The 25018-nt window shown below is 44.0% G+C and overlaps 1 protein-coding gene across 3 annotated transcripts; it reads right to left on the bottom strand.

Moving 5' to 3' along the window:
* Positions 1 to 402: 402 nt before the first annotated feature.
* Positions 403 to 22565, bottom strand: LOC149304816 (B-cell receptor CD22-like). 3 transcript variants are annotated; one of them, XM_089478927.1, is made up of 9 exons: positions 22467 to 22565; positions 10225 to 10375; positions 9020 to 9400; positions 7732 to 8025; positions 6091 to 6363; positions 4698 to 4988; positions 3495 to 3594; positions 1750 to 1951; positions 403 to 1152 (listed from the first exon to the last, which is right to left on the bottom strand). In XM_089478927.1, exons 2-9 carry the CDS (start codon positions 10265 to 10267, stop codon positions 1006 to 1008), a joined length of 1731 nt encoding a protein of 576 aa, XP_089335053.1. In that variant the 5' UTR covers positions 10268 to 10375; positions 22467 to 22565; the 3' UTR covers positions 403 to 1005. The 3 variants fall into 3 exon arrangements, with proteins under 3 accessions (XP_089335053.1, XP_089335054.1, XP_089335055.1); XM_089478928.1 differs by lacking the exon at positions 22467 to 22565 and adding an exon at positions 21708 to 22321; XM_089478929.1 differs by lacking the exon at positions 22467 to 22565 and adding an exon at positions 13611 to 13666.
* Positions 22566 to 25018: the final 2453 nt, after the last annotated feature.

The following is a 25018-nucleotide window of genomic DNA, read 5'->3' as shown; positions in this document are numbered from 1 at the left end:
TCTGGTGCCTCGAACTGTTTGAATCAGAGGGAGCTTTTCACACCGCACAATTACAGAGCTATGATTCCACTTGAAGTGCCATGGCAACATCCTATGGAATCCTGGGATTTGCAGTTTTCAGAGGGGCAATTCTCAGGCAGAGAGCGCCAAGGCCTCACCAAACTACAAATCCAAAGATCCCACACCTTCTGCCCCTGCTGGATTGCTGGCTCTCATGCGGCCATTCAAGGCAGAGGAGCCTGGTTAGGAAAGAAAATGTGGCAACCCTATCTAAAGTGTGCTTGAACTCTTTAATGGAAGTCAGCCGCTCCTTCTGCCCCCCAAAGAGATCTCTGCAGTTTCCTCCCCGCCGTTGCCCTGACTCCAAATTAAATCACAGCAATAAAAGCAACGGGAGCATGCTGAAAGTACAAAAATAGAGACATATACTTTGAAAGTCTTGACAGAAAAATCCACTGACACAATGGGCTCAGAACAGCAGGAAAGAGCGCATTCTTAGAAAAGAAGAAGGGGATTTAAATAGCACATCTTCATTTCCCACAGCGGGCAGTCCTGGGGGGCAACCATCACTTTTAACTATCCCTTTGCAAACAAGCCTTCCCAGGAGGGTAAGGATCAATAATATATCCTCACAAGGAAAGAGCCGTAGGAGGTAATGCCAAGATATCTCCCCACAAAATAGTGGAAGCCAGGATTCTATAGCCTTAAAATATCCCCCCTTGGATAGCAAGACGTCTTGGGAGTTAAAATTAATACTGCTTCCTGCAGCAGGGTGCTCCAAGGTTTTATTCTAATAACGTTACCCCAGGGCATTGTGAGAGTTAACCTTTGTAGCCAAGGTACCCCCAAAGGCTCATGTATTCAGGTATCCTAAATTGATGCCACATCTCCGTCTCTCCTGCCCGATTGCACTTGCTGCTCTAGCTAGTGTTAATTCTAGGTATACAAGCACTTGTTAAATAGAAAGAGATTTGGGCACGCTCCGTTGTCCATTCCCTTCTTGGATCACACATTGGAGTAGATCTGGTCACTGCCAGAGGCGGTCTGCCAATTGCTCAGGTTCCCATAAAGTCCAGCAGCAGATGCCCCCGTTGATACATTCTCATAGTCTTCAGCTACTTCCATGTTCTCGTAGGCCTCGGTGTTGAGATCCTTTAAAAAATGGGGGGAGTTGGGGAGAAAAAACAAGGTTTGTGAGTAAGCAGACGTAAAGAGAACCAACAGGGTGTAGTGGTTTGAATGGTGGACTTGGATTCCAGGAACCCTAGAAACCAAGATGACTAAAAATGTTGTACTTTGGACCTACTATGAAATTACACACACAACTCACTAGAAAAGACAATGATGCTTGGTAAGGCAGAAGGCTGTAGGAAAAGAAGAAGACCTTATTCCAGATGGATAGATTCAGTCAAGGAGTCTGCCTAATGCATTTGCTGTTTCTGGATGAAGTTGGACCAGAAAGCCAGTTGCTAACAATATACACGTCTCAAGTCAAGTCGAGGCAATGCATCATTTATTGCCAAGTCAAATCCAAGTAAAGCCACTGAAGCGACTTGAGTCTCAGTCAATCGACTCAGGTCTTCATCACTGATAGGATGCCAGGAATATATTTTTCACTATGGGGGATTCTGGGAATTGTAGTAGAAAGAAAGGTAACTCTTCCAAGCTCTGGCTTAGTCTAAATAAATTGGAAAGAACAGCCCTAGAGAAACCAGGAGGGGACTGGACTGCTCTGAGGGTGCTGCTTACATTGTCATCTGTGGGATTTCCACCAGCTTTGGGCTTGGGCTTGCTGTACATGTTGAGTTGCTCTTCCTTCTTGGATTTGGGTGGTTTCTCTTTTTTCGCCGGTTTCTCTTTTTTTTCAGATTTCTTCTGCTCCAGGGCTCCATCCGTGACATACAGTGTTGGATCTTCTTCTTCCTCTTCTTCTTGCTTTCCCCCCTTTTTCCTAGAGAAAGCAGAAAGAAAGAAAAAGGGAAGAGAGTGCTGTTACATTCACTGTAATGGGATGTAGGGAATAGATTGCTGGAGGAAAAACCAGCACCTTTAACAGTAACTCCTTGAATAAAAAGTGGCCAATGAAACTTTTCCAGGCGTGAAAGTAAACACCACCACCTGATGTGTTAATGCAAGGGTGGACAAAGTGCGGGTAGTGGTTTGAGTATTGGGTTCTGACTTGGAGACCAGAGTTTGCACCCCTGCTCAGCCCTGGAAATCCACTTGGGTGACCAGGTCATATTGGAGTTTATCAGACAAGGGAAATTGGAAGTATAATCCAATGGCAATCCGAACGCAATCATGGGGTTTCGTGTTATTGCGTGATAGACTACCACACGCAATTTTGGGCAATGGCAAGCTATTTTCAGGCAATGGGAAGTCAGTTCGAACGCAATTTGAATTCACGTAAATTCATTGAACTAGCGAATTCACATGAATGCGTTTTGGCCCCACTTTCTTTTCATTTGAAATTAAGAAAAATTCCTCCCATGTGATAAACTCCGAAATCTCATCCTCAGAGGAAGGAAAAGGCAAACCACCATCATGTCATGAATACCATCGTGTATTCATCGTGTCAAGAGAAACCTATGATGGATTTGCCTTAGGGTCACCGTAACTCAGAAACAACTTGAAGGCACCTGACAACAGGTCTAAAATAGCTAAAGGAATCCTCAAAACATGGCAAAATGCCCTCTCTGCCCCCTTAGAAGGTATTTTAGCGCAACTGGGGGTAACATAGGGGTTTTGGAATTTTTTGCAGGGCTACACTGGGGGGAAAGCCAGGAAAAGTGGCCAGGCAATGTCAGCATATAGGCAAGATGGCAGAAATTGAGCCTACTTATAAGGGAAAGATTCTGCACCTTCCTCTCCTCTTCCTCCTTCCACTGATGAATTGAGTGGAAACTACTGGTTGCAAACGCAGGTCTAATCTGCACTACAGAAATAATGCAGTTTGACACTGCTCGAACTGCCATGGCTCAGTGCTATGAAATTTGGGGCTCTGCATTCTCTGTCAGAGAGCTCTGCTGCCACAGCAAATTACAAATCCCAGGATTCCATAGGATGGGGGCATGACAGTTAAAGCGGTGTCAAACTGCATTATTTCTGCAGTGCAAATTAGACCTGAGATTGCAGCAGTGGAAGCAAGCCAAGGACAGAGTTGGAAATGGGAAATGGAGAAAGAAACTGGGACATTTTTCAAAGCAGCTGTGAAAATGGGAAAACATGATTCATTGCGACTGTCTCTGCAAAATTAAGATATGTGTGCTGTTGCTCACTTCTGTTTTAATATTTACAGCCTATGCTGTTGTTAAACGGCTGGTAAACAAAGCTGGCAATCTGTCCCATAAAATGAGATGATTTTTTCAAGAATAGCATGTAAGTGCAAAGTGGTGTTTTTTTAATGTATTGTTTGCATTGTAGACCCAAGCCAGCATCTGCTTAGAAGTGATATGGCTGCAGATGCATGGAGCTGATCCTTGTGGCTCTCTCACCTGCTTGTCGCCATCTTGTAGCCCACAATCCCCATCAGGCTAAGGAAGAGGACACCCCCAACAGCACCTCCTGACACCATGAGAAGAAGAGTCATGTCCACTGTGGGAGGGAAAGAGACAATTAAACCTTGCAGCTATGGCCTATAGAGATAACTATATGAAGCCAGAAGATTGCTTTTGACAACTAGCATGCTGGCAGAAATTCAGCTGGTGAAGCTTTTTCCACTCTTCAACTGTTAATTATAGCCAATGCGGTGTAGTGGTTAGAGTGTTGGACTTGGACTCTGGGAGACCAGGGTTTGAATCCCCGCTCATCTATGGAAACATACCCCGTGGCTTGGGTAAGTCACACTTTCTCAACCCCAGAGGAAAGGCATGGCAAACCCTCCCTGAACAAATGTCATCATGAAAACCCCTGTGATCGGTTCATCTTAAGGTTGCCATACATCAGAAATGACTTGAAGGCACATAACGACAATGATAAGGCTGACATCTGCATTTGGCACCTATGAGCAGCTTGTAAAGCCCTATGCTGAGACCTGCCCTATATTTCAGTGCTTGGGAAAGTCTCTTCTTGTGGATGACATTTCCCAGGATTTCCCCTGCTTTCATAGAGCTAAGTTTATTACTGTTTCCTAACCTAGAGCTTTGTCACACGACAAAAGAAAGCCAACATGCAGCAAGATAGAAGTGGCTTTCTTCTTACCTCTCCGCATGCCGCTGAAATGTTTCTGTTCCCTTCCCCAAAGAGATGGTCATCAAAGTGGGTCTTTGGCTATGTTGGAAAAATCCATTGAGCAAAAGGCATGCTTTTATGACTGTTTCTCTCTAGAAGGATAACAGAAATGCTACAATGTCGTGTGGAAAGGTAAAGAGAAAGCTGCTTCTCTCATGCATCTTGGCTTACTTTTGTCATGAAATAAAGCTCTGGAAAAATATTAGTTTAAAAACACAGCTGATCTGGGATTGTAAAAAGAAAGATAATCTTCAATCTGAGTTTGCAGTAACTTGCAGGAGGAATGGAGTGGAAACTATGCAGATCTCTCATGACATTGTATGAGTTCATTTGTTCCCACTGGGTGTCCAAAAGCCAGGATTGGAAGTCCATTTGGACATGACACAACTATTACTTTAAAAATGACCTGCCTGCCAGATAGCTGTGCCAACCACAGAGCCTCCTTGCTTTATCTGCCCCCACCTTACCTGCCTGGATGGTGGGCAAGGTGACTTGGCTGGGCCCATGCTGGTTGGTAGCTGTGCAGGAGACGTTGGCCAAAGTGGAGGCAGAGCCCCTCAACACCCCGATGATGGCTTGTCCCCAAGAGGCTGAGGCTGCTTGCAGATCAGAGCTGTTGAAGTCCCCAGGAACGGTACGGTTTGGGAAACGCCACTCGATGCTTGGTAAAGGGTTTCCCTCTGCCACACAATAACAGGTTACCGCCTCCCCAGTCCTTGAGACAGTGCAATTCCCTTGTGGCAGGATCACAGGCTTGTCTGCAATGAGACCAGAGGGATAATTTAAGGAAAAAAAACACTAAACCTGGAATGGGTCCACACTGCAGAATTATAGCAGTTTGATCCCGCTTTAACTACCACATCTCTGTCCTATTAAATTCTAGGCTTTATAGTTAGGTGAGTTACTTAGCATTCCCTATTGCATTCCCTTGACCTACAACATTAGAGATTTCTGGCGAAGAATTCTAAGTACTGCATGAAACTGCAAATCCCAGGAATTCATATGGTGGAACCATGACAGTTTAAGTGGGATCAAACTGCTGTAATTCCAGTGCGGATATGCCATACAGAATCTGTTGTTTCCATGATCCGTCTAAACTAGTCTTTTTCAATGTTCAGCTACAAGTTCCATCATGGCTTGGTTCCATGAGCTGGGAATGATAGGTACTGTAGTTCAACATATTTGGAAGACCTCAGTTGGAGAAGCCTAACTTAAATGATTGCCCCAACATCACTTCCAAGCAAAACTGAAATGTATCCTTGTTGATGTCCATTGCTTTTCTGAAAACTTTTTGTCTCACATATGTTGCCAGCTCCTCACTAGATAAAGGCTCCAACATCTGTCTCTGCTGAAGAAATCTTTCTTTTTCCACAACCCACAAGTGATGATTGAGAGATGAGAACAGTCAAGAAGAGAAATGAACCCAGTGTCTGCCCTGTATAACCCCAATGCTTGTATGGATGGTCCTAGATAGGGTTGCCAACTGATAGGAAAAGACCAAATGATTGGCTGCTGTGCCTAACACCCACTTGATATGCGGGAAGCTTCTCACAGTATAAAACTAAAAATGTCCACTCCTGTTAAAGGCAGAAGAACAAGAGCTGACACAAAAATTGCCACCCTGTGCTGATAGTGAATTAAATGCCATTGAGATTTTTCAGATGTCTTGTGCCTGCCAGGGAGAAATTCAGCAGGAGCGATCTTTCTGAGGGACAGAAATGCAGTGGCAGCAAAAGTTTCACTGGCTAGCAATCGGTCAGACTCTACTAAAAGATACAATAGGCCTGGATGAATAAAGAGGTGGCACTGCAGTGTCAACAAAGCAACCATGAAAGTGAACCAATTAAATAGTCCTCTTACACTCCACATTGAGGTAGGTGGGTGGTGAGTCCTCTCCCATTCCCACGTCGTTCTCCGCAACACAGTGGAATGGCCCAGAGTCCCTCCGTATATCTGCCACCTTCACTTCTGGTCCTGTGCCTGCTGCCCGTAGCGGTGCTTTGCGTGGTCCGATGAACCAGCGGTAGCTGATGGGAGGTGGATTACTTTGGCTGCTGCAACGCAGGGTGACACTGTCTCCTTCTTTCAGGGTTGGATTCCCCACTACAGAGACAACTGCATTTTTGGGAGTATCTGGGGGGGGGGGGGGGGGGATGAGAAGGAGAGACAGTGTGGTGTAGTGGTTAGTGAAAGGAACGAAAGCCCTCCATGTCCAAAGATTTCTTTGTGGCTTCTTTGCATCCACAGCTTGAAAATATTTTAAAATGTTGATTTTGACATTTTTATATAAGGGACACCATTTTACTATGCCATTGCATTTAATACGACTTGAGTATCCATGGATTTTGATATCCACAGAGGATCCCAAAACTATAAAGCCCAGAATTCCATAGCATTGAGCCATGGCAGTTAAAGCAGTGTCAAACTGTATTGATATTGCAGTGTAGACGCATCCTCGGTCTTATGGGTGTAGCTACCAATGGGAAGCTACTCATGGGTGTAGCTACCACTATGTCACTCCTGATCCCTGTCCTGACAGACAAGATGGCAGTGGAAGAACCTCGTGGGGGACACACACATACTTCTTGCTCCTGGGTCCCAGAGTAGGAAGCAACACCAGTCTTTCTCCTTCAACTCACACTTCCCAGATTTTCTTTCAGGCTAAAAACTGCCTGCATTTAGAGCAGGAAGAAGAGAACAGCTGAACAACATTTTTTAGATATATCTGAATTAAAATACGAACACTGGGCTAGCTTTTTCCTCAGGGCAGAAATATTGATGCTTAACTCAGGTCTAGAGTGTAGAGCCTTTATTATATATATGGTTCGTACAACCTATGCCGAAATCCCTTCAACTTTAGTTACTACAACCAATAATCAGGGAGAATGGTATTGTACGCCAACAGCTTCTAGATAGGCATGCTACCCACCCCATCAAACCCTTTGGGTGGTAGGGGGGATGGAATAGAAGAAATATCTCATTTGGTATTTATTTTGAAGACAAGTGAGCAAGTAACTAGTCCTTGTGGTATATAGAGAAAAGCAACAGAAAGACAAATAAACGGGTCCCAGAGCAAATCGAACCTGAACTCTCCCTAGAAGCCAAGATGATTAAACTGTGACTGTTGTACTTTGGCCATATCATGAGAAGACATGGCTCATTAGAAAAGACAATAACACTTGGTAAAATAGAAAGCAGAAGGAAAAGAGAGAGACCACATTAGAGATGAATAGACTCAACCAAGGAAGCCATGGCCCTGAGTCTGCAAGACCTGAGCAGGGCTGTTGAGGATAGAGTGACTTGGAGGACTCTCATTCATAGGGTCACCATACGTCAAAGTTGACTTGACGGAAGTTAACAACAACAACCAAGTTTTGAAAATGTTAAATTGGCACCACTTTTGTGTGTAGAATACCTATACCTGTAGCTTGGAAGAGAACATGCCTTGCACTGAACTCTTTTTCTACCCATTATCCAGGAGTACCATGTTCAGATACTCACATTTAACCTGCAGGTAGATCCCATTGCGAGACTGTTGCTGGTTTGGGAAGGTGGCTGTGCACTGAAGATATTTGCCATGGTCCTTGTGGGAAGGGGTGTAGCTAAATCCCGATTCTGTCCTCCAGGCTCCCCCTGCCAAGCGCTCCTGGACTGTAACAGCCTTGGGTCCATCAAGATTCCAGGTGAGGATGGGTGGCGCTAAGGGACAGGTGTGCAGGGTTGAACAGGTAACCAAGGTGCGATCACCTTCTGTCAGCAAGCCTGGGTCACTCAGCTCCAGTTGGTTTGGAGTTTCTGCAAAGAGAGGGACAATAAAGGAAAGAAGGGAGAATAGGAGCAGATGCATCAATATGCTAGAGACACAGTATGCAGATAAACCACCCTGTTGAATTTTTGCCTGTCACAAAACCATTATAAGTACAAGTCTCCTCTTTGGGGGAACAGGCCTATAACATGTTGAGGCACTCAGGATGGACTTTGAGAAAGAATTCACTGAAGCTCAGCCAAAACAGCATGTTTTGAAAAGCAGGGCACAGGCAAGGGATGTGTGAAATGGAAGCACCATGCTTTCTGAGCATGCAAACAGAGATTTCATATTACATATTATCCCTGCTTTTAACACCGAGCTTGGAAAACTTCAGATGTGTTCCTTTTTGAAGGACTACACCTCCCAGACCCACCCACCCCAGATATCATGAGGAATTCTGGGAACTATAGTCCAAAAGGTTACTTTTCCAAGCTTTGCTGCTTTGTCCTTTGCGCCTGAGCCTCAACTGGCCAAAGATGCCAGATGGCAAGATTGGCTCTGGAGTATTAGTGTTTCTTGGGCAAGAAATCCTGAGTTACCCTTTTTGCCAATGCCATCCCTGCCCATTTAATTACCAATTTCTTTTGGTTACAACCAACACAGCAAGAGAAGAGAAAGCATAGTGGATCCTGAGGACTTCTTTCCCACCTTGCTCATAGCTCTTCCACACTACATAGTCTATGACACTCTGATTCCACTTTAACGACTCCAGCTGCATCCGATGGAATCCTGGGGTTTGTAGTCTGGCAAGGCACAAGAGGAACATGGCAAAGAATTCTAAATGCTTCCCCCTAAACTGTAAATCCCAGGATTCCCTAAGATATTGTCATGGCAATTAAAGTGGAACCATGGTGCTATAATGGTGCAGTATGATGAGGCTCTTGATGATTGCAGCCTAGGTCTCCTTATCTTTACTTTGTTTTTAACAGTTTCTTTGGAGGAAGACACAGAATACATAGGGGAGCAGGCTGCCCAGTGTACCTGTTACTTCCACCCGGACTGTGATGTCATAGAACCGATGCTTGACTGAATCAGGGTTGATCCAGACATAGTAGCTCATGGAGTCCTCATTCCTCACAGGGCTGATGCTGAGAGTACAGTTGCCCATCTCCAGGTCTCCCAACACCTCCGTCCGTCCCTGGTAATCCGGCAGAACAGTCTCTGGGCTTTGGCTGTTGTAGATTTCAGGGTAGCCTCGTGAGCGGTACTGGTACCACGCCACGCTGAACTTGCCTTCCCAAGAATCCCGGGAACCTGGGTAGGTGAATGAGCACGGAATGACTACGCAGGAGCCCCGGAGGGCCTGGATTGTGCTTGGCAGTGTGGAACTCCAGGCTTCGGAAACGGGGCTGTAAAACAGAACTGGAGAAAAGAAAGGGGTGTAAGTGGGATAGATGGAGAAAGCATCAATTTGAACAAAGATGCTGAGATTCAGATTGGGTTGGAAGACCATATGCCACAAAGAAGACCTTTAGAAGTCACAATATAAAAAGGAAAAGGAAAGGAATATGATGGTATCTTTAAGAATGGTTGTTGCAATTGTTCCTTCATTTTATTCATTTGTTTATATTCTGCTTTATTCCCAAGATGGTTTACAAAGTTTAAAACAGATACAGCTTAATGTTCACATCAAACAAAAGTTTTAAAATATATATCATTAAGCTATACTAGAATTTTAATAAAGGTTAAAAATGTGATCATTGAAATGAAAAACTACAATATGTTACAGACCATGCAGACAATGCATTACATTATGAATGGTGACAAATAAGAGCATGTTACAGGCAATATGATACATTATGGGACATTTCACAATACATTATGGAAGGTCCTTTCCACCTAAAAAGTCCACCCTCAAAGGCCTACTGAAAAAGATAAACATAAAGAAAATCACCTTTCTGGGGGCAACCACCGCGAAGGCCCTGCCCTGTGTTCCCACAAGATGTACTTGTGAAAGTCGTGGGGCAGAGAGAAGAGCCTCCCCAACAGATCTCAAAGCATGGGCAGGCTTTTATGGGCTTCAGTCCACTTCTCCAGATGCATTAATGGAGTATAGTATTAAAGCTACAGCCAGTTCTTGGCACAACCATGTAAAGGCTTATGGCCATTATCCCAATTTTCATCTTTCCTTATCTTATGACACTCCAGATCCCATGTCACTAAATGAAGGAACTTCAGGAACTCACCTAGGAAAAATGCCAGCTGGAGAGATTTGGTGGTGAGTTTCATGATGCAATGTCCCTTGAGGATTGCAACCCTGAGAGAGTGTCAGGGCATGGGGGCTGGGGAGGTCCTTCTACTCTTCCTCTCCGTCATGCACGACAAGCTGACAGAAAACTGGTTGGGGAAAAGAAGATGTAAATGAAATTCACAAGAAGAAGAATGAAACAACAACACTGGGTGCCCATCAACATTAATTCCTTCGCAGCTTAATGGCAATGATTGAAGACTTGGGCTTTCCAAAAGTGGCATGCATTATGGTGAGCTGTCAACTCTCTCACTTGCCCCTGTCTTTTACAGGAGAGTGATCTGAAGACATAAGCCAGAAATCACACATGGATCACAGTAACACTGCAGCATGACATTTGTAGTTTGAAAACTGCATGCATACTTTGGTTGGAATCCTGTTGGTGACACACATACATGGGATTTTTTGTTCTTTGAAAACCTTCACTTCTGCAACTCCTGCTATTAAAGGCAAAAGAACCAGTTATTTGGCAGTAAGTTACTACAGAATGGGAAAGGGAGAGGTACACTTGGTGGTGTCCTACTATCAGCCAAGAGACCAAGGAGCCTGTACCTCTTGGAAACACTTTATGGCAAGAAGAGAGCCCAACATGACCATATCCATTAACCAGGTAAAGAACTGCTCCAGGGAGCTTGAGTCCTCTACTCCTTGCTCCAGTGTACAAATACTGAATTATAAGACCATTAAGATTATAAGTCTTTGCCCATAGAGACCATATTGTAAATAGACATGATAAGAAAGGGGAAAGGAACACTGAGCCATGGCAGTTAAAGGGGGTCAAAGTGGATTATTCTTGCAGTGCGGCAGCAGCCAAGGATGCAGAAATGAGATCTCAGCTTTTTTCAATTGTGTGTAATTCCCTCATGAGATGGGTTACTACAAGTACGCAGATGGTCTGGTGCAAGAAGGCTGAAACCAGACTGATTCTTTTTTTATGCTAAACCAGTTGGCAATATAACAGCAATAATAATAATAATAATAATAATAATAATAATAATAATAATAATGTGGAAATATTTTGAAAATAATGAATGTAGGAAAGGCCAACTGGAAATGCTGACACACAAAAATGGAACAGCCAGAAGATTTGCTGGAAGCATGAGAGGTATAAAGATAATATCTGTCCTTTTGTGGATTGTGCAGGATTTCACAAATCTTTCGAAATACAGTTTGGACTCAAACTTTGTCCTCCTCCTGCCTTTGGCCAAATATGGATGATTACCATTTGGCTCAATGCAATACCTTCAATGCAGAATACTTGGAGATCTGACTTTACCTCTACATTAGTAAGCATCATTAATGGGCCCCATGTCCAATATATCTCATTATGGTAATATATGGAAATACAGGTATTCCAAAAACCCCAAAAATCCAAAACACCTCTGGTCCCAAGCATTTTGGATAAAGGGGAGACTCAAACTGTCATCATAATCATCATCATCATCATCATCATCATCATCATCATCATCATCATCCTCACCATCACCATCATCACACATCAGTGTCAAAGTACAATAAATGTATGGAGTGGAGAAGACCCTAGTAGCAGCCATTCCACCAGTCCACCTGAACTGTTTCCACTCCACCTTGGGGTTGCAAAAACACCACCTTTAACAGGGCCACCCTAAGACATTTAACTGCCTGAAACAAAGCAAGAAAATGCATCCTTTATCACTCAGGGTGCATCTACACTGTAGAAATAATGCTGTTTGACATCACTTAGGTTGCTCCATGCTACAGAATGCAAGGATCTGTAGTTTTATAAGCACTTTAGCCGTCTCTGCCAAGGAATGCTGGTGCATCATAAAAATACAAACCCCAGGATTCTATAGGATGGAGCAAGGGCAGTTAAAGTGGTGTCAACCTGCATTAATCCTATAGTGTAGCTGCACCTTCTAGTTATTTTGCCACAACATCCCACAAGCATTTCCTCACTCCCTGGCCGCAAAGATGCAATGATAGATGAAGGCTGTGATGCTGTTGGCCATCAACACTATGCTGGCATCAGGAGCATAACACCAGCAGGGAAAAAAGCTCACTCTCTCAGGAGATTCAGGAGCTGGCAGAGCACCTTGCTATGCTAACAGAGTAGGCTTCACTGCTGTCACTCTGCCACGGCTACACAAGGCTCAAAAAAGTGTCTCTTCCACTTTCAAAGATCCTTCTACTTCAACTAGTTAATACTTCAAAGCTTGTTTAAATAAAAAGGCCTTTTCCTACTGGTCCAAAGAGAACAAAGAGGGGCTAGTCTACCTTCTCACCAGGGAAGAGTTCCTCAATCTGGGAGCAGCCACCAAGCCCCAAAAAAGGAGGAGGGATGGGGAAATACACATTCCATTAAGAGAATAGCCCACCATCAGCTTGGAATCATCCCAGCCTTTACATCTTCTTCTTTAAACTAGGAAAACCAAGGTCATTGAAAAGTAGACCATTTTCAAACCAATAAGCAAACACAGGAGACCACACACACACTGGTTAGGAAATGCTTCAAAAACACTGTATGTTTAGTTTACAAGATTTTTCACTTCCCAAGGACCTGGGGATGACTCATGACAACCAAGTGGATCTTGCATTGCAAAATCATATATGCATCCAAACACACATTTATAAATTAAGACCAAAGTCTTAACTAAAGAACATCCTTGAGTCCTAGTCTTGGGGAAAAGGCAGCATAGAAAGAAGGTTAACGGCAACAACAATTTCTCAGTCAACAAGCTCACAAAATACATAGACGCCTTCTTAGACAGCCTTTGCATGTTGCAGCAACAAAAAGAATGAAGCCTTGCAAATTTTAGCAAGCTGCTGCTTTACTCCCTGACCTAGAGATTCGCAGGAGCCCTTTCATCTTGGTTGGAGCTCTGTTGTTGTTGTTGCATGTTGTTGATGTTGTTGTGGTGAAACGACTTCAAGTTGTTTGGGACTTATGGCAACCCTAATCCGGATAGGGGGAAAAGAAGCAAGTCTAGCAGTTTGAAAGCATCTAAAAGTGTAAGTAGATAAATAGGTACCACTTCAGTAGGAAGGTAACAACATTCCTAAAGTGGAGACTCAGTGCCAGACTCTAAGATCTGGCAACCCTACCTGTAGTAGTGCATTACTAGGCGTCACCCAGGTGCCACATCATCTATAAAGAAGTACCAGACCGCAATGGGTAGGAAGGGAGATGTATCAGCAGTGTCAGTAGGATTAGTCAAGGTTTGCTGAAACAGTCACACACATACAAACACAAACATTTATTGAGACATACCCCATAATTGCATTGGGGAGGGAACTGAGTGGGAGTAGGGATACGAGAATAGAATAGTATGGAAAGGTATTGCTTACTGACTGGAACATGGAATAAGGATACTTCTCCTCTACGCTGGAACATTGTATTTCAGGGTTCGCTTCTGTCTCCAGTGGGTCCAACAGCACTGGCAGAAAGCTTCTGCTTTCACATTCTATTTCTGGCACCCTCAAAGGTTTCTGGTTACTGGGTGAAACAGGACGTTGGGCTTTCAGTTCCAATTTACTGGGGGTTTCGTTCTGACCTTAAGAAACAAATATTTCTTTCAAATGCAGCTTGGCAACTCTTTCCCTTTCCTTCAAAAATAAATAAATCATCATCATCATTCCATGCCTTTGCAATCATCTACATGAGGCCTGGGAAGGAGAAAACAAATTGCAATTATCTGGGGTGCGTTTCTATTTCAGTCTAGTAAGTTTCATAAGAGCAAAAGCATTCAGTTGCCTCTCCTGTTGGTGCTTTTTAAACAACAAATTTTAGTCCTTAACAGGCATGTAGACCCTGTATGAACTGGCCTGAAAGGCCAGCCTGGAGATGGAGTTGGGTTGTTGCATCCACATGATGCATGACCTGACTCCACCCCCCAGGGCACCATGACACCGTGCGCCACGCCACATAGCGCACAGCGTCATGATGCTCCTCTGGCGCTGCATCCATATGATGCAGCGCTGAAGGAGTGCCACTAAGCCTCAGCCCCACAGCTATGGTGCCCTTTCCAGTGTGCAAAAAGGAGCCACTTTTTGCAGCTCTTTTTCATGCCCTGGAAAGGCCAGATCAGGGGTGCAGCGTAAGGCTGCCATGGCCCCGATCCAGCTGAAACAAGGGCAGCTCCATGCTGCCCCTTTGGGGCTGTTTGTACAGCCCTGCAGTCTCCTAGAAAGTTTTAATGCATTTGTTGCCTGCCTTTGTGGCTTAATGCTGAGGGCAATGTGCATTCTGTGCATTCTGCACTACCTTATATTTTTCACCGATTATGTCTAGAAACAATGGTATCACAAAACAGGTTAGTGGATTATAGGGTATCTATAGTTGGGATGAGAAATAAACCCTTGGTTTGAGAAGTTGCTTCTTGTTCAGCTCAATGTAGTCTGACTTACTTCTTTGAGCTATTTGCTGGCAAAAACAATGGACTGTGCAACATCCCCTCCAACTGTCCCTGATTTGGCAGAGATTTTGTTGTTGTTAATTGACCTCCTCTGTCATCTCAGTTTTTCGGTTGATTTTAAAATGTTCCACTTTTTCTCGCCTCCTCCCACTTCCCCCCTTTGCCTTCAGCTTGCTTCAGTTGCTGCAAAGTCAATTCAAAGTGCAAAAGGAGTTTGCACTGAATTAACTCGGCAGGAAAAAAAGGAGAGGAGGGGGAGATTCCTGCCTTTCCCAGTAGGCTTAGGCAAAAGCAAACTGCTGCAGCTGCTCCTAGCTTGGATGTTCTGCCACATAAATTACTTTTGCCATCTTGACTGCGCTCTGATGTTGCTTGGACACATAGGTCTTAGTTGTCATTTGTGAAATATTAGCAGGCATGAACCATAATGGCAGCTTTTTCTCCATGTGGACCCAAGGCACAAGGAAAAATCTTCACCTACTGGATTTCTGCCTTTGTCAAGGCTGTTCAAAGCCCAGCAGGAGTCCTGCTATCCAAAAACCATACTGGACCCCCTCCTTTAACTTTATTGCTTAAACATGAATATGTTGAAATGGAAGGCTCAAGTTAAGGGGAATTGTCTCTGTAGTAGTCTGATGAAAACAGGGGAAAGGCTTCATCCTGCAAGAGTCTGGATTACAGATGGCATTTCGTCCCCTTTTAGGCCACTGCTGCCTGCAGTCCACAGCCCGGGTCCCAGCTGCTCTTAACCAGACAATGTTCAAAACAAAACAAACAGCTTCATTTATATACCACTTCATACTGAACTAACAGTCTCTAAGCGGTTTAAAACTGTAAGGAGCTTGCCGTTTTTGAAAAATGCCTGGATAAGCACGTCTGGGACCTGGGATGTAACTGGGTTGCAGTTTCTTGGCAGCGGCATCAGCAGTGATTTCAATGGGATAAAATCAGTGAATAATCCAAAAATGTGACTGCATCCCATCAGGATGTAATGCAGTAATTTCCTATGAAAGCTTATGCTACCAACTTCTTTCTTTCTCTCAGCTGGTCTTATAGGTGCGACAATAAAGTTAACCACACAAAGGAGTTTGGGAGTTTATCCCATGAATATCTCGGAAAAATCACATAATTATGCGAAACAATTTCACACAACGTCGCACAAACCCCGCCATTAAAGTGACCACATGAATAACCCCTGGGTTTTAGATTGAATTTTAAAGAAGCTACCCGAGGTCCTGAAGTTATTTGGGGCTTTGGTTCAGCACCCTGGATGGCTCCCTTAAATCCGGCATCTTGTGTAAGATTCACCAGTTGCCATAGGATCCCATTTTATCTCCTCTAGCCATGGCCCTTTAGCATCTTCTTGGCCAAGTGGTGTCATGATAAACTTTGCAATGTAGGTCTTCCTTATAGCAGTCCCTATAATGACATGCATATGGAGAAGCCAAAATGCAGGTGTCTGTGTTGATCTATCTATCTGTCTATGTATCTAAAGGCATTTCTCCCAGTTTTCTCTTGCACCAGAAGCAGGTAAAGGGAATGATACAAGACACCCTGATTTTTTTTTGTTCTGATGCCATTACAGTCTTACATCTGGAAGGCTACCATTGCCTATTCCATGCCAATATGGGCAGTTCGGTACCCAGATGTGCCACTTTACAAATCCATAATAGATCAGGGTGACCAGACATCTTCTTTTTCTAGGACATGTCCTACATTTCAACCTTCTGTCAAGGAGGAATTTCCAAAAGTCCTCAGTTTTGAGTATGACTGAGACTAGTATTTTTTTAAAATTTAGATAAGCATTTTTAGTATTTAGACGAGTATTTTTAGCTTTTATTTGGTAATGTCATACATTTTTCTTGAATGTCCTCCATTTTGTGGTGGCTTGTCCTCCTTTATGGTTATGATATCTGGTCACCCTGTACTAGATAGATAATCAGGGAAGGGGCTGAGATTGACCAAAGAGTGTAGTTGGGGGACAGACAGAGATGCCAGCTTTGGATGGTGCCCACCAAGGCTGCTTGATCTGCAAGCCAGCACTCACAAAGCCAGTTCCCCAGCGAGTAGGATTTTCTCTGGAGCTCATCGACTCGCTTTTGCTGGAACACAGCAGGGCTCACATCCAGAGGCGCGTGAGCCAGCCGCCAAGCACATGCCCCCTGAAGGTGCTGGCAGGCTGGCAGCCAGCCAGCCAAAGCCTGGCTCAAAACAGAGGGAGAAAGAGAGAGTGGGAGAGAGTATGTTGCTCCTAGCCTCCATGTATACCATGCACCAGAACCTCAAACGCTGGCCAGTCACCTCTAACACGGCTGAGTTAATTGTCGCCTGCAGCAGGGCAGACCACAACTCTCTCTGGTCTGCAACCCCCATCCTAGTTCACCACCACCAGTACACACATCAGGCCAAAACCCACCATCTAAATCTATGGGCCCAAACAGACAGGCCAAAATAAAGCTGCTTCGGGTCACTTTGGAGGTGTGCTGTTTAAATGATGCATGCATCCTAAGAGGCCGGAAGTCATGCCAAAGCCATGCTCCAATCCTAAGGATTGCAGTGTAGCTTTGGCGCAGCTTCTGGCCTCTTAAGATGTGTGTGTCATTTAAACAGCATACCTCCAAAGTGACCCGAAGCAGCTTTATTTTGGCCTGTCTGTTCAAGCCCCATGTCTCTCTCAATCCCCACTTTTTCTACATCCAATCTACAAACAATCCCCACATCCCCTTTGCTCACTGGTTCTGTTGCCAACCCACGGAAAGCCATGGGTATGTCATCCGCAACAGCAGCGTTCCCTGCCATCCCCACCATCAAGTGTGCATAATGTTCTCTAGCAATGTACAGAGCTATGTAGCCTCAGGGCAATCAAAGCCGCTGTCCGCACCAATTTAAAGCCACTGTCGCTCATCCAGGCTCATATCCCCACTGGCTAAACAGTGCTTAATTTCTTTCTTTTTTAAAAAGAGCACACAAACATGTCACGCCTCTTAACTGAAAACCTTGCCCATATGTGGGGACTAGCTGTGACTCATGAAAGATGCTGCATATGTTGAATTTAGCCCCCTCCCCATTCATAGATCTTTTCATGTCACACACACACACATTTTAGGATAGCATCTCCATAGGTGAGGAGGGATGGAGCCCCTGTTAGCCGCAGCAACAAAACAATTTATAATGAACAATGTGAGTTTCAGTGTTGCCATATGATCACTGGCATTCTGGATAGGAAATGGGCAAGTTAAGTGGCACTTAGGGAGGAATACTTTGGACATTCTCAGAGGCACTCTCATCACATCGGAATGAATTCTCTCTGAATTGTAAGGACTGCGAAGGAATGAAGGAACTGGTCACACAAATGTGAATGCAGGCTTAGTTTGCGTAGGCATATCTATGCATAACTATAGAATTCAAAGATATAGCTGTTTTAGTCTGTAGAATCAGTATGTAGACAGATCTTGTACCACCTTTGAGACTAACTGAAAGAAAGTGATTGCCAGCATGAGCTTTCGTAGACTTCAGTCTGCTTCTTCAGACGCATTAGGTCAGTTGTCCAAATTTCAAAGGTGCTACAAGATGTCTGTACATATCTATACATAACTATCGTATCTGAGAAATGAATTCAAAATGCATACCTCAAGACCTGACAAATCACCTAAGCTATCATGGTGTAATGCTTTGAGTGTTGGGCTGGGACTTGGAAGATTCATATTTGTCCATATTTCAACACAAATCACCATCATTCCCTAAATCTCCTATTCAACCTATTTCACAGGATTGCTGTGAGGGTAAGAGATGGGAGGCGAAGAGCCATGGAGGGATGTCTATTATAGTAATATATTTGCAATACTCAGCTTTCTGTATGCTTATGTCACCACAAATCTGCCGTCTAAGGGAACAGCCTCAATTTGTCTAGCAGTAGCATTGGCCCCATTTTTAAACACTAAATATTGCAAAGTCAGGTGAAATTCCATTGAAGCATCTCCTGCTGACAACTTTCTGATCATTTCCTAATGATCAGAATTTGAGTAACTTGCTCACAGACTAACAATGAAGCTGCTTAACAAAGGGATTTGCCTCACCAGGGATGCAGACATCCTGGATTTCAGAGGAAGTACCTTTTTGAATTGCTAATGACATTTAAATTTTATCTCTTGGATTTTGGAAGGCTTTGTTCTCAGTGCCACAGGGCCAGAAGGAGGAAGGGCCTGGCTGCATAGATATCCCTCCATACCATCTCAACTCAACTCAGATATACACTAACATCTTGACAAAATACAGGCCTGTGACTAACATTGTCATATTGTAAAATATTTTTTCTCCTGCATGACTTTTAACACCTTTGCTTGATTAAGAAGTCAGTGGAGCTTCGAAAGCTTGCATCATGTATTTTGCACATTTTGGTTGGCTGAATAAAAGTATCACAATACAGGTATTTGTGGATTTGGGATGTTGTTGTACTGAAGCCAAAGATTAAAAAAAAGTCTAGATAGCAAAAAGCCACCTAACAGCATGCACATGCACACACACAGAGGCTGCAATCCAACATCCTCTCAGTATAGCATATCTATGCGCATGCAGATATGCCTTCCCAGCACTGTTACTGTGTGCCTCCAAGTCATTTTGGACTTACCCTAAGGGGAACCTCTAATGGGGTTTTCTTGGCAAGTTTGTTCAGAAGAGGTTTGCCATTGCAATCCTCTGACGCTGAGAGAGTGTGACTTGCCCAAGGTCACCCAATGGGCATTTATGCACAAACAGGGAAGTGAACCATGATCTCCAGGGTCATAGTCCAATACTCAAATCATTACACCATGCTGCCAGCACTACTTCATGCAAAATAACAAAACTGTGCACTCAGTGAGTGATGTTGTGCAATGTGTAACGAGCTTTAATATACAATGCACAACCACAATATCCAGTGTTGCTGTGTGCACAACTCTTCTGCCGCTGTCAGAAGGATATGTCTATTGTGCTACAACAAATAGTTTGCCACCCAGTGTGTAGCATGTAGCACGATTTACACATGTGTATGTTACTAACAGGATGCCAGCCAGAGTTCGAAAAACCCATTAACTGTGCAGCTGTAATTGTACGCCCTTCAATCCATTCCTGACACACCCCTCTCTCTGTAACATTCCATCAATCCATCCCTCTGGGCTCCCTGCCTTTGACCATTCCCACCTCCACACTCACGCCTAGAGACATTAAATCCTGAATGTTTCAATCTCACGTATGAGGAACAATAGTTATGATAGTCTATTTTTAATCCAATGCAAGAAAGAAACCCAGTATTCTTACACAGTATTCAAAAATCTGTAAATATAGTGGCAGGATTATTCTGCAGAGTGGGGGAAATCCAAATGGCTTTTGCACGCAAAATCCTGGAGGGAAAAGTGTAAAAATACATTGTGTCTAATATTTTTCTCAATAGTGTTTCCTAACTATAAGGAAATCCTCTCTTTCTTTTCTTTTGACCTGGAAATGAACAATTATGGATATTCGTTCCATCCCCACTTCCTTCACTCTTCCTAAAAAGTTGTAGAAAGTAATTGTTCAAGTGTGATTCAAGTGTATTGGTACAATTGAAACCACGTAAAATAAATCCACTCCAAAGTAAAAGATAAAAAATTCAGCCAAATGTTTCCAGGACATAAGGCCTCTATCTATCTAACAACAGCAGCAGCAAAAAGGACTCCATCCTCTACTTTGACAGCCAGCATGGGGAAGTACAGTAGTTTGAGTGTTGGACTAGGATTTTGGAGACCTGGTTTCCAATCCCCACTCAGTTATAGAAACCTTGGGTACGTTACACTCTCAGCCCCAGAAGAAGGCAATGGCAAGCCCTCTCTGAACAAATCTTACCAAGAAAACCCTAGGACAGTTTCGTCTAAGAGTCACCATAAGTCAGAAACACCTTGAAGGCACACAGCAACAACAGTCCTTTACTTGGATTGTTTTATGCCTGGTAAAGACTGCTCTGATCATTATCAGTACTCAAAATTGGTTTGTGAGCTCAGAATTCTTCTTCGGTTCTGAGGCTAAGGTTTCTCCATGTGCACTGGTTAGTGAGTCTTAATGTTCTACAATACATTCTGCAACACCAAGTAGATCTACCAGCCTTTCCACAAACCTGATCCACTTTGATCCACCACTAACAAATGGCAGCTTCCACCTCAAGTGGTGGTGAGTCTGCGCTGGATTTTTAGTTTTAATTTTAAGGGAACAAACCAAAGTAGAACCAAGTAGCCACATGCAACAGAATTCATCTGCCACGTATAAGCACAACAGTTATGTGAATTGCCTTTTACTTACCCTTAATTCACAGTGAATGTAAGAATCTAGGGGATTGCAGAAGAGGGACAGAGGGTTCAATTTCTAAGCTGAGCATGGAGGGGAGAGCATCTCTACCCTTGCAGCCTGTTTGTTATCTATGATGAATGAAATAGAAAGACTGGACTGGAATGTCCCATCCTACTTTTCACCTGGTGACAAGTTTGTGCTTAAATACAAGGTTTCTTGACACAATGCCCTGCTATTACTGCAATGGAGTTTAGAGTAAACTGTGTCTATATGGGGCACATTCTAAAAATCAGTACTCCAGTCCGACAAACCTGGCTGAGAACTTTTCAGTGGCTATCATTCAAAGAAGGCTGCAATCGTAAGCACTCTCATGAGGCATTACGCCCCTGTCTGAAAAGAACAAGATTCCCTTCCAAGAAAACAGTGGATCTCATCCAAATAGTGAGATATCCTTCCAAGTAATCATGAAAAAGACGGTGCTGTGAGTTGATGGATTATGAGAGCTTTCATAGATCAATCCATCCAATCTGCATATGATAACATAAGATAAAAAGTAATCATTCCACTCATCCACCCTGGAAAAGATGGCATACTTCCTAGGTATCTACCTTATACCCACGTCATGGCTGGCGCCACTTTGGGAGAGGCATTCTCTCTAGTCTCTCTTGCATAGATGGGAATGCCTCTTCCAATCTGGGTCTTGACGTCTTCCATTTTTAAATATAAGATTTACCTTTGCAACTGATTCAGAGGGTCATGTTTTAGTCAATCAAACTGTTTCTAATGGATCAATCCAACTCTTTCTTCAACCTGATGCTGGCGATCTAGATGCTTCCCTGCTTTTAAGCATGCGTCTAACAAAATGTCAGGAAGCAAGAGAGGTACAGCCTATCAGTTATCACTAAAGACAGCTACAAGCCCAGCGTTCTGGGGTTTTCCATTTTAGCCTCAGCTTGGGAGAACAGCAGCATCTTAGCAGATTTTCTTGCACGTTGTCCTGAAGCGTGAGAGGCAACTGGGATCTGTGGTCTTTGTCCTTGCTGCCCTTTTTTTTGCAGAAGACAAGTGAGATCCAGGATTCAGACTCATCAAAAAGGAAGGCAGTGGGGTCTAGTTGCATCCTTTCTCGGGGCTGGTATCATCCCTCAGGCTAAAGCTGGATGGCCAAAATCAAACCAAAACGCTTCCACTCGGTTCTTGGTCCCCAACGCTGGTGGCTCAGGCTGAAAAATCTTTGCAGATTTGGGGATGAAAGGGTTGTACAGGAATCTTGGATTCTTCAAAAGAAGGGGTTAAAGGGAGGGATGGAGCGTGAAAGCAGAACCACCAGAACTTCTGGGCTTCTCGCTCTTTCCTAGTTTGGGAAGGCTGCAGCTTTCTCAGTAAACATCAAAACCCTTCTCCCTCCTGACCTTTGCTCCAACTGTTCCCAGTCTCCCCCCAAAAAACCTGGCCCTCCTTACTCACACATACATCTCTCCAAAGGTCTCACCTGACACAGACCAGGGGCACCCCAGTGCTTGCCCCCCAGCACCTGAAAGCGGGCAGGCTTCCTCCTCACGCTCTATTTCTTCTTCTCTCTGACATTCTCTTTACCATTTCATCCCTCCCTCTCTCTCCATCCCTCCCTCTCTTGTCCTCTCCCCGCTCCTGCCAACTATAAATAATCACTTCTCTCTCTTGCGCCCTCTCACTCTCTCTGGCCTGGGGCCTTGCAAACTTTCTCTGCTCGGCTGCTCCCAGCCTGCATCCACAATTGGTCCTCACTAACCAACCTGCTCTGCTACCTGCTGCCACAGAGATGCTAGCCAAAGCTGAGCGCCCACCTGGGTCCTGGGCATCTGCTTGCATTTGTGATGTATAGCTTGTTTTGGGGCATTAGGTGTCAACCTTTCTGAACCCAAGACCCAACGTGAACCTGCCACCAGACATTTTGCCTCTGAATTCCTGTGAATGGTTTCCAGATGCCAGCCCTACCATTGGGTAGAATGATGCTGTATTTTTCTGTGTGTCTGTCTATACAGGGGTATATTTCACATGGTGAAGGAAAGATGAGAGGACCAGCCTGGTGTAGTGGTTTGACTCTGAAGACTCGGGGTTCAAGTCCTTGATCTGCCATGGCTCCTACTGGGTGGTCTTGAGCAAGTCACACTCTCTCAGCCTCAGAGGAAGGAATAGCAACCCGCCTCTGAACAAATCCTGCCAAGAAACCCTTAAGGTCACCATAAGTTGGAAATGACTTGAAGGCACACAATAACAGAAGATTAAGTGAGGACAAGGCAGCTGTCTCCAAATATCAGAAGGGCTGTCTTGCTTCAGTTTCCAGAGGGCAGAAGAGCATGAACCAATAGGCAGAGCTAATAGGGAAAGAGATTTTGCATAAACAGAAGAAATGTTCTCATGGGAAGAGTCATTTGACAGTGGAAGAGACTGCCTCAAGATATGGTGGGCTCTTTTCATCTGGACTCCATGGACAAGCATCTATCGGCAATGCTGAGCTGGAACAATAGCAAAAACAGCAACAAGATCAGGATGACCTTCCTTAATGCCTATCACGCCCAATTTTTTTGCACTCTGTGCTCTCTTGGTTGTACTGTTGTCTATGTTTTCCTTCATATCTTGTGAGGATGATCCCTGGCACTGCAGCCTGTGCAGGGACTTGTTTCCTGGCACTGACTTAATCCCCCAGAGCAAGTACAGGCTGACGTTGCAGTCAAATGTGGCTGGCAGGAGGCCCACTAGGTTCAGGACTCGCCTTTGTGAGTGAAATGAAGCCAAAGTTAAGGGATTTTCACAATTCTGTGCCATGTTTAGTTTGAGGTGAAACACAGACAAGACACAGGCTGGATTCATCGGGGGCCGCACTCCTGAGTAAGTGTGTTTCAGATTGCAGCACAGAAAATGTGGAGCCACGGGTTTCGGTTGGAGAACTTTAACACCCTTTTTGGCTCAGTGGGAATGAACCATGATTCATTTTGTGCCACAAGAGTATGTGTATATTTGTATGCGAGAGAGAGAAAAGGTGCAACCAACACTGTGAGAATCAACACACAGAGCACATTTGCACAAACAGAGAAGCTTATGGGAATCAAACTACAGACCTATTCTGTCTGCCTATCTATCTATCTATCTATCTATCTATCTATCTATCTATCTATCTATCTATCTATTTCCAGCCACACTTCAGAAATAATCTGGTTTGACACCACTTTAACTGGTATGGAATTCTGGGAACTGCAGTTTGTTGTGGCACCAGAGCGATACCCTGGAGTTAAAGTAGTGTCAAACTGGATTATTTGAGAATGCAATCTCTCTCTCTCTCTCACACACACACACACACACACTCATATATACCTCCCCATGTCTTACATGTCCTTATTTAACAGCATCTTTCTCTGATGGCCATCTCTCTGTACAACATTTCCTCAGTTTTCTTAGGGGTCTGAGTTGTGGGTGTTCTAAAATAAAAATTAAAAAACCTGAAACCCCAGTGTGTGTACATCTGTATTAGAGTTGAGATTTCTCCCCTGACACCAGGGCATATTATAAGCTACTTTTCAGAGTGGTGTATGTGTTATGCATAAAGAAATGCATTTTGGCTCTCCAACTGCATGGATTATAAAAATGTGTGCACATGTTGTGGCATGAAAGTTGTGTCTAGAGGACTGGGCTCTGGTGAGATCCAGGTTCTACTCTCCACTTAGCCATGAAAGTCATTACTTCATCCTGAGCTGATTACTCTTTCTGTCTTTCTCTCTGCTTAACCTACCTCACAAGGTAGTTGTTGTGAGGACAAAGTGGGAGAAAGTAGATCCTTATAAACTGTTGTGAGTTCATGGGAGGAACAGTGAGATATGAATGTCAATAAATAAATAAATATGTGAGGATTCAGTCTTTTTCCCCCAAATGTGTCCCTATTTCTATTACTATAAATTTGATGGCTATTGCTGTACTAATGCAGGGATCCTATACTCTTGTGATGTGTTGGTAAAGTTTCCAGTTCAGGTGCTCACCCAATATGCCCTAAAGCCACATTCCCAAAGA

Source organism: Sceloporus occidentalis, unplaced genomic scaffold, assembly GCF_023333645.1.
Source record: "Sceloporus occidentalis isolate IW3139 unplaced genomic scaffold, rSceOcc1.0.p SCAF_13, whole genome shotgun sequence".
In the NCBI taxonomy this organism is placed as follows: Eukaryota; Metazoa; Chordata; class Lepidosauria; order Squamata; family Phrynosomatidae; genus Sceloporus; species Sceloporus occidentalis.
This window is presented reverse-complemented; position numbering and strand designations above follow the sequence as displayed.

Excerpts from the sequence above, each read along its gene's own strand:
- LOC149304816 (XM_089478927.1), bottom strand. The coding sequence starts at position 10,267 with ATGAAACTCACCACCAAATCTCTCCAGCTGGCATTTTTCCTAG. Across the intron at positions 9,401-10,224 it reads CCAGCTGGCATTTTTCCTAG|TTCTGTTTTACAGCCCCGTT; the intron begins GTGAGTTCCTGA and ends TCTTTTCTCCAG. Across the intron at positions 1,952-3,494 it reads TACAAGATGGCGACAAGCAG|GAAAAAGGGGGGAAAGCAAG; the intron begins GTGAGAGAGCCA and ends TGCTTTCTCTAG.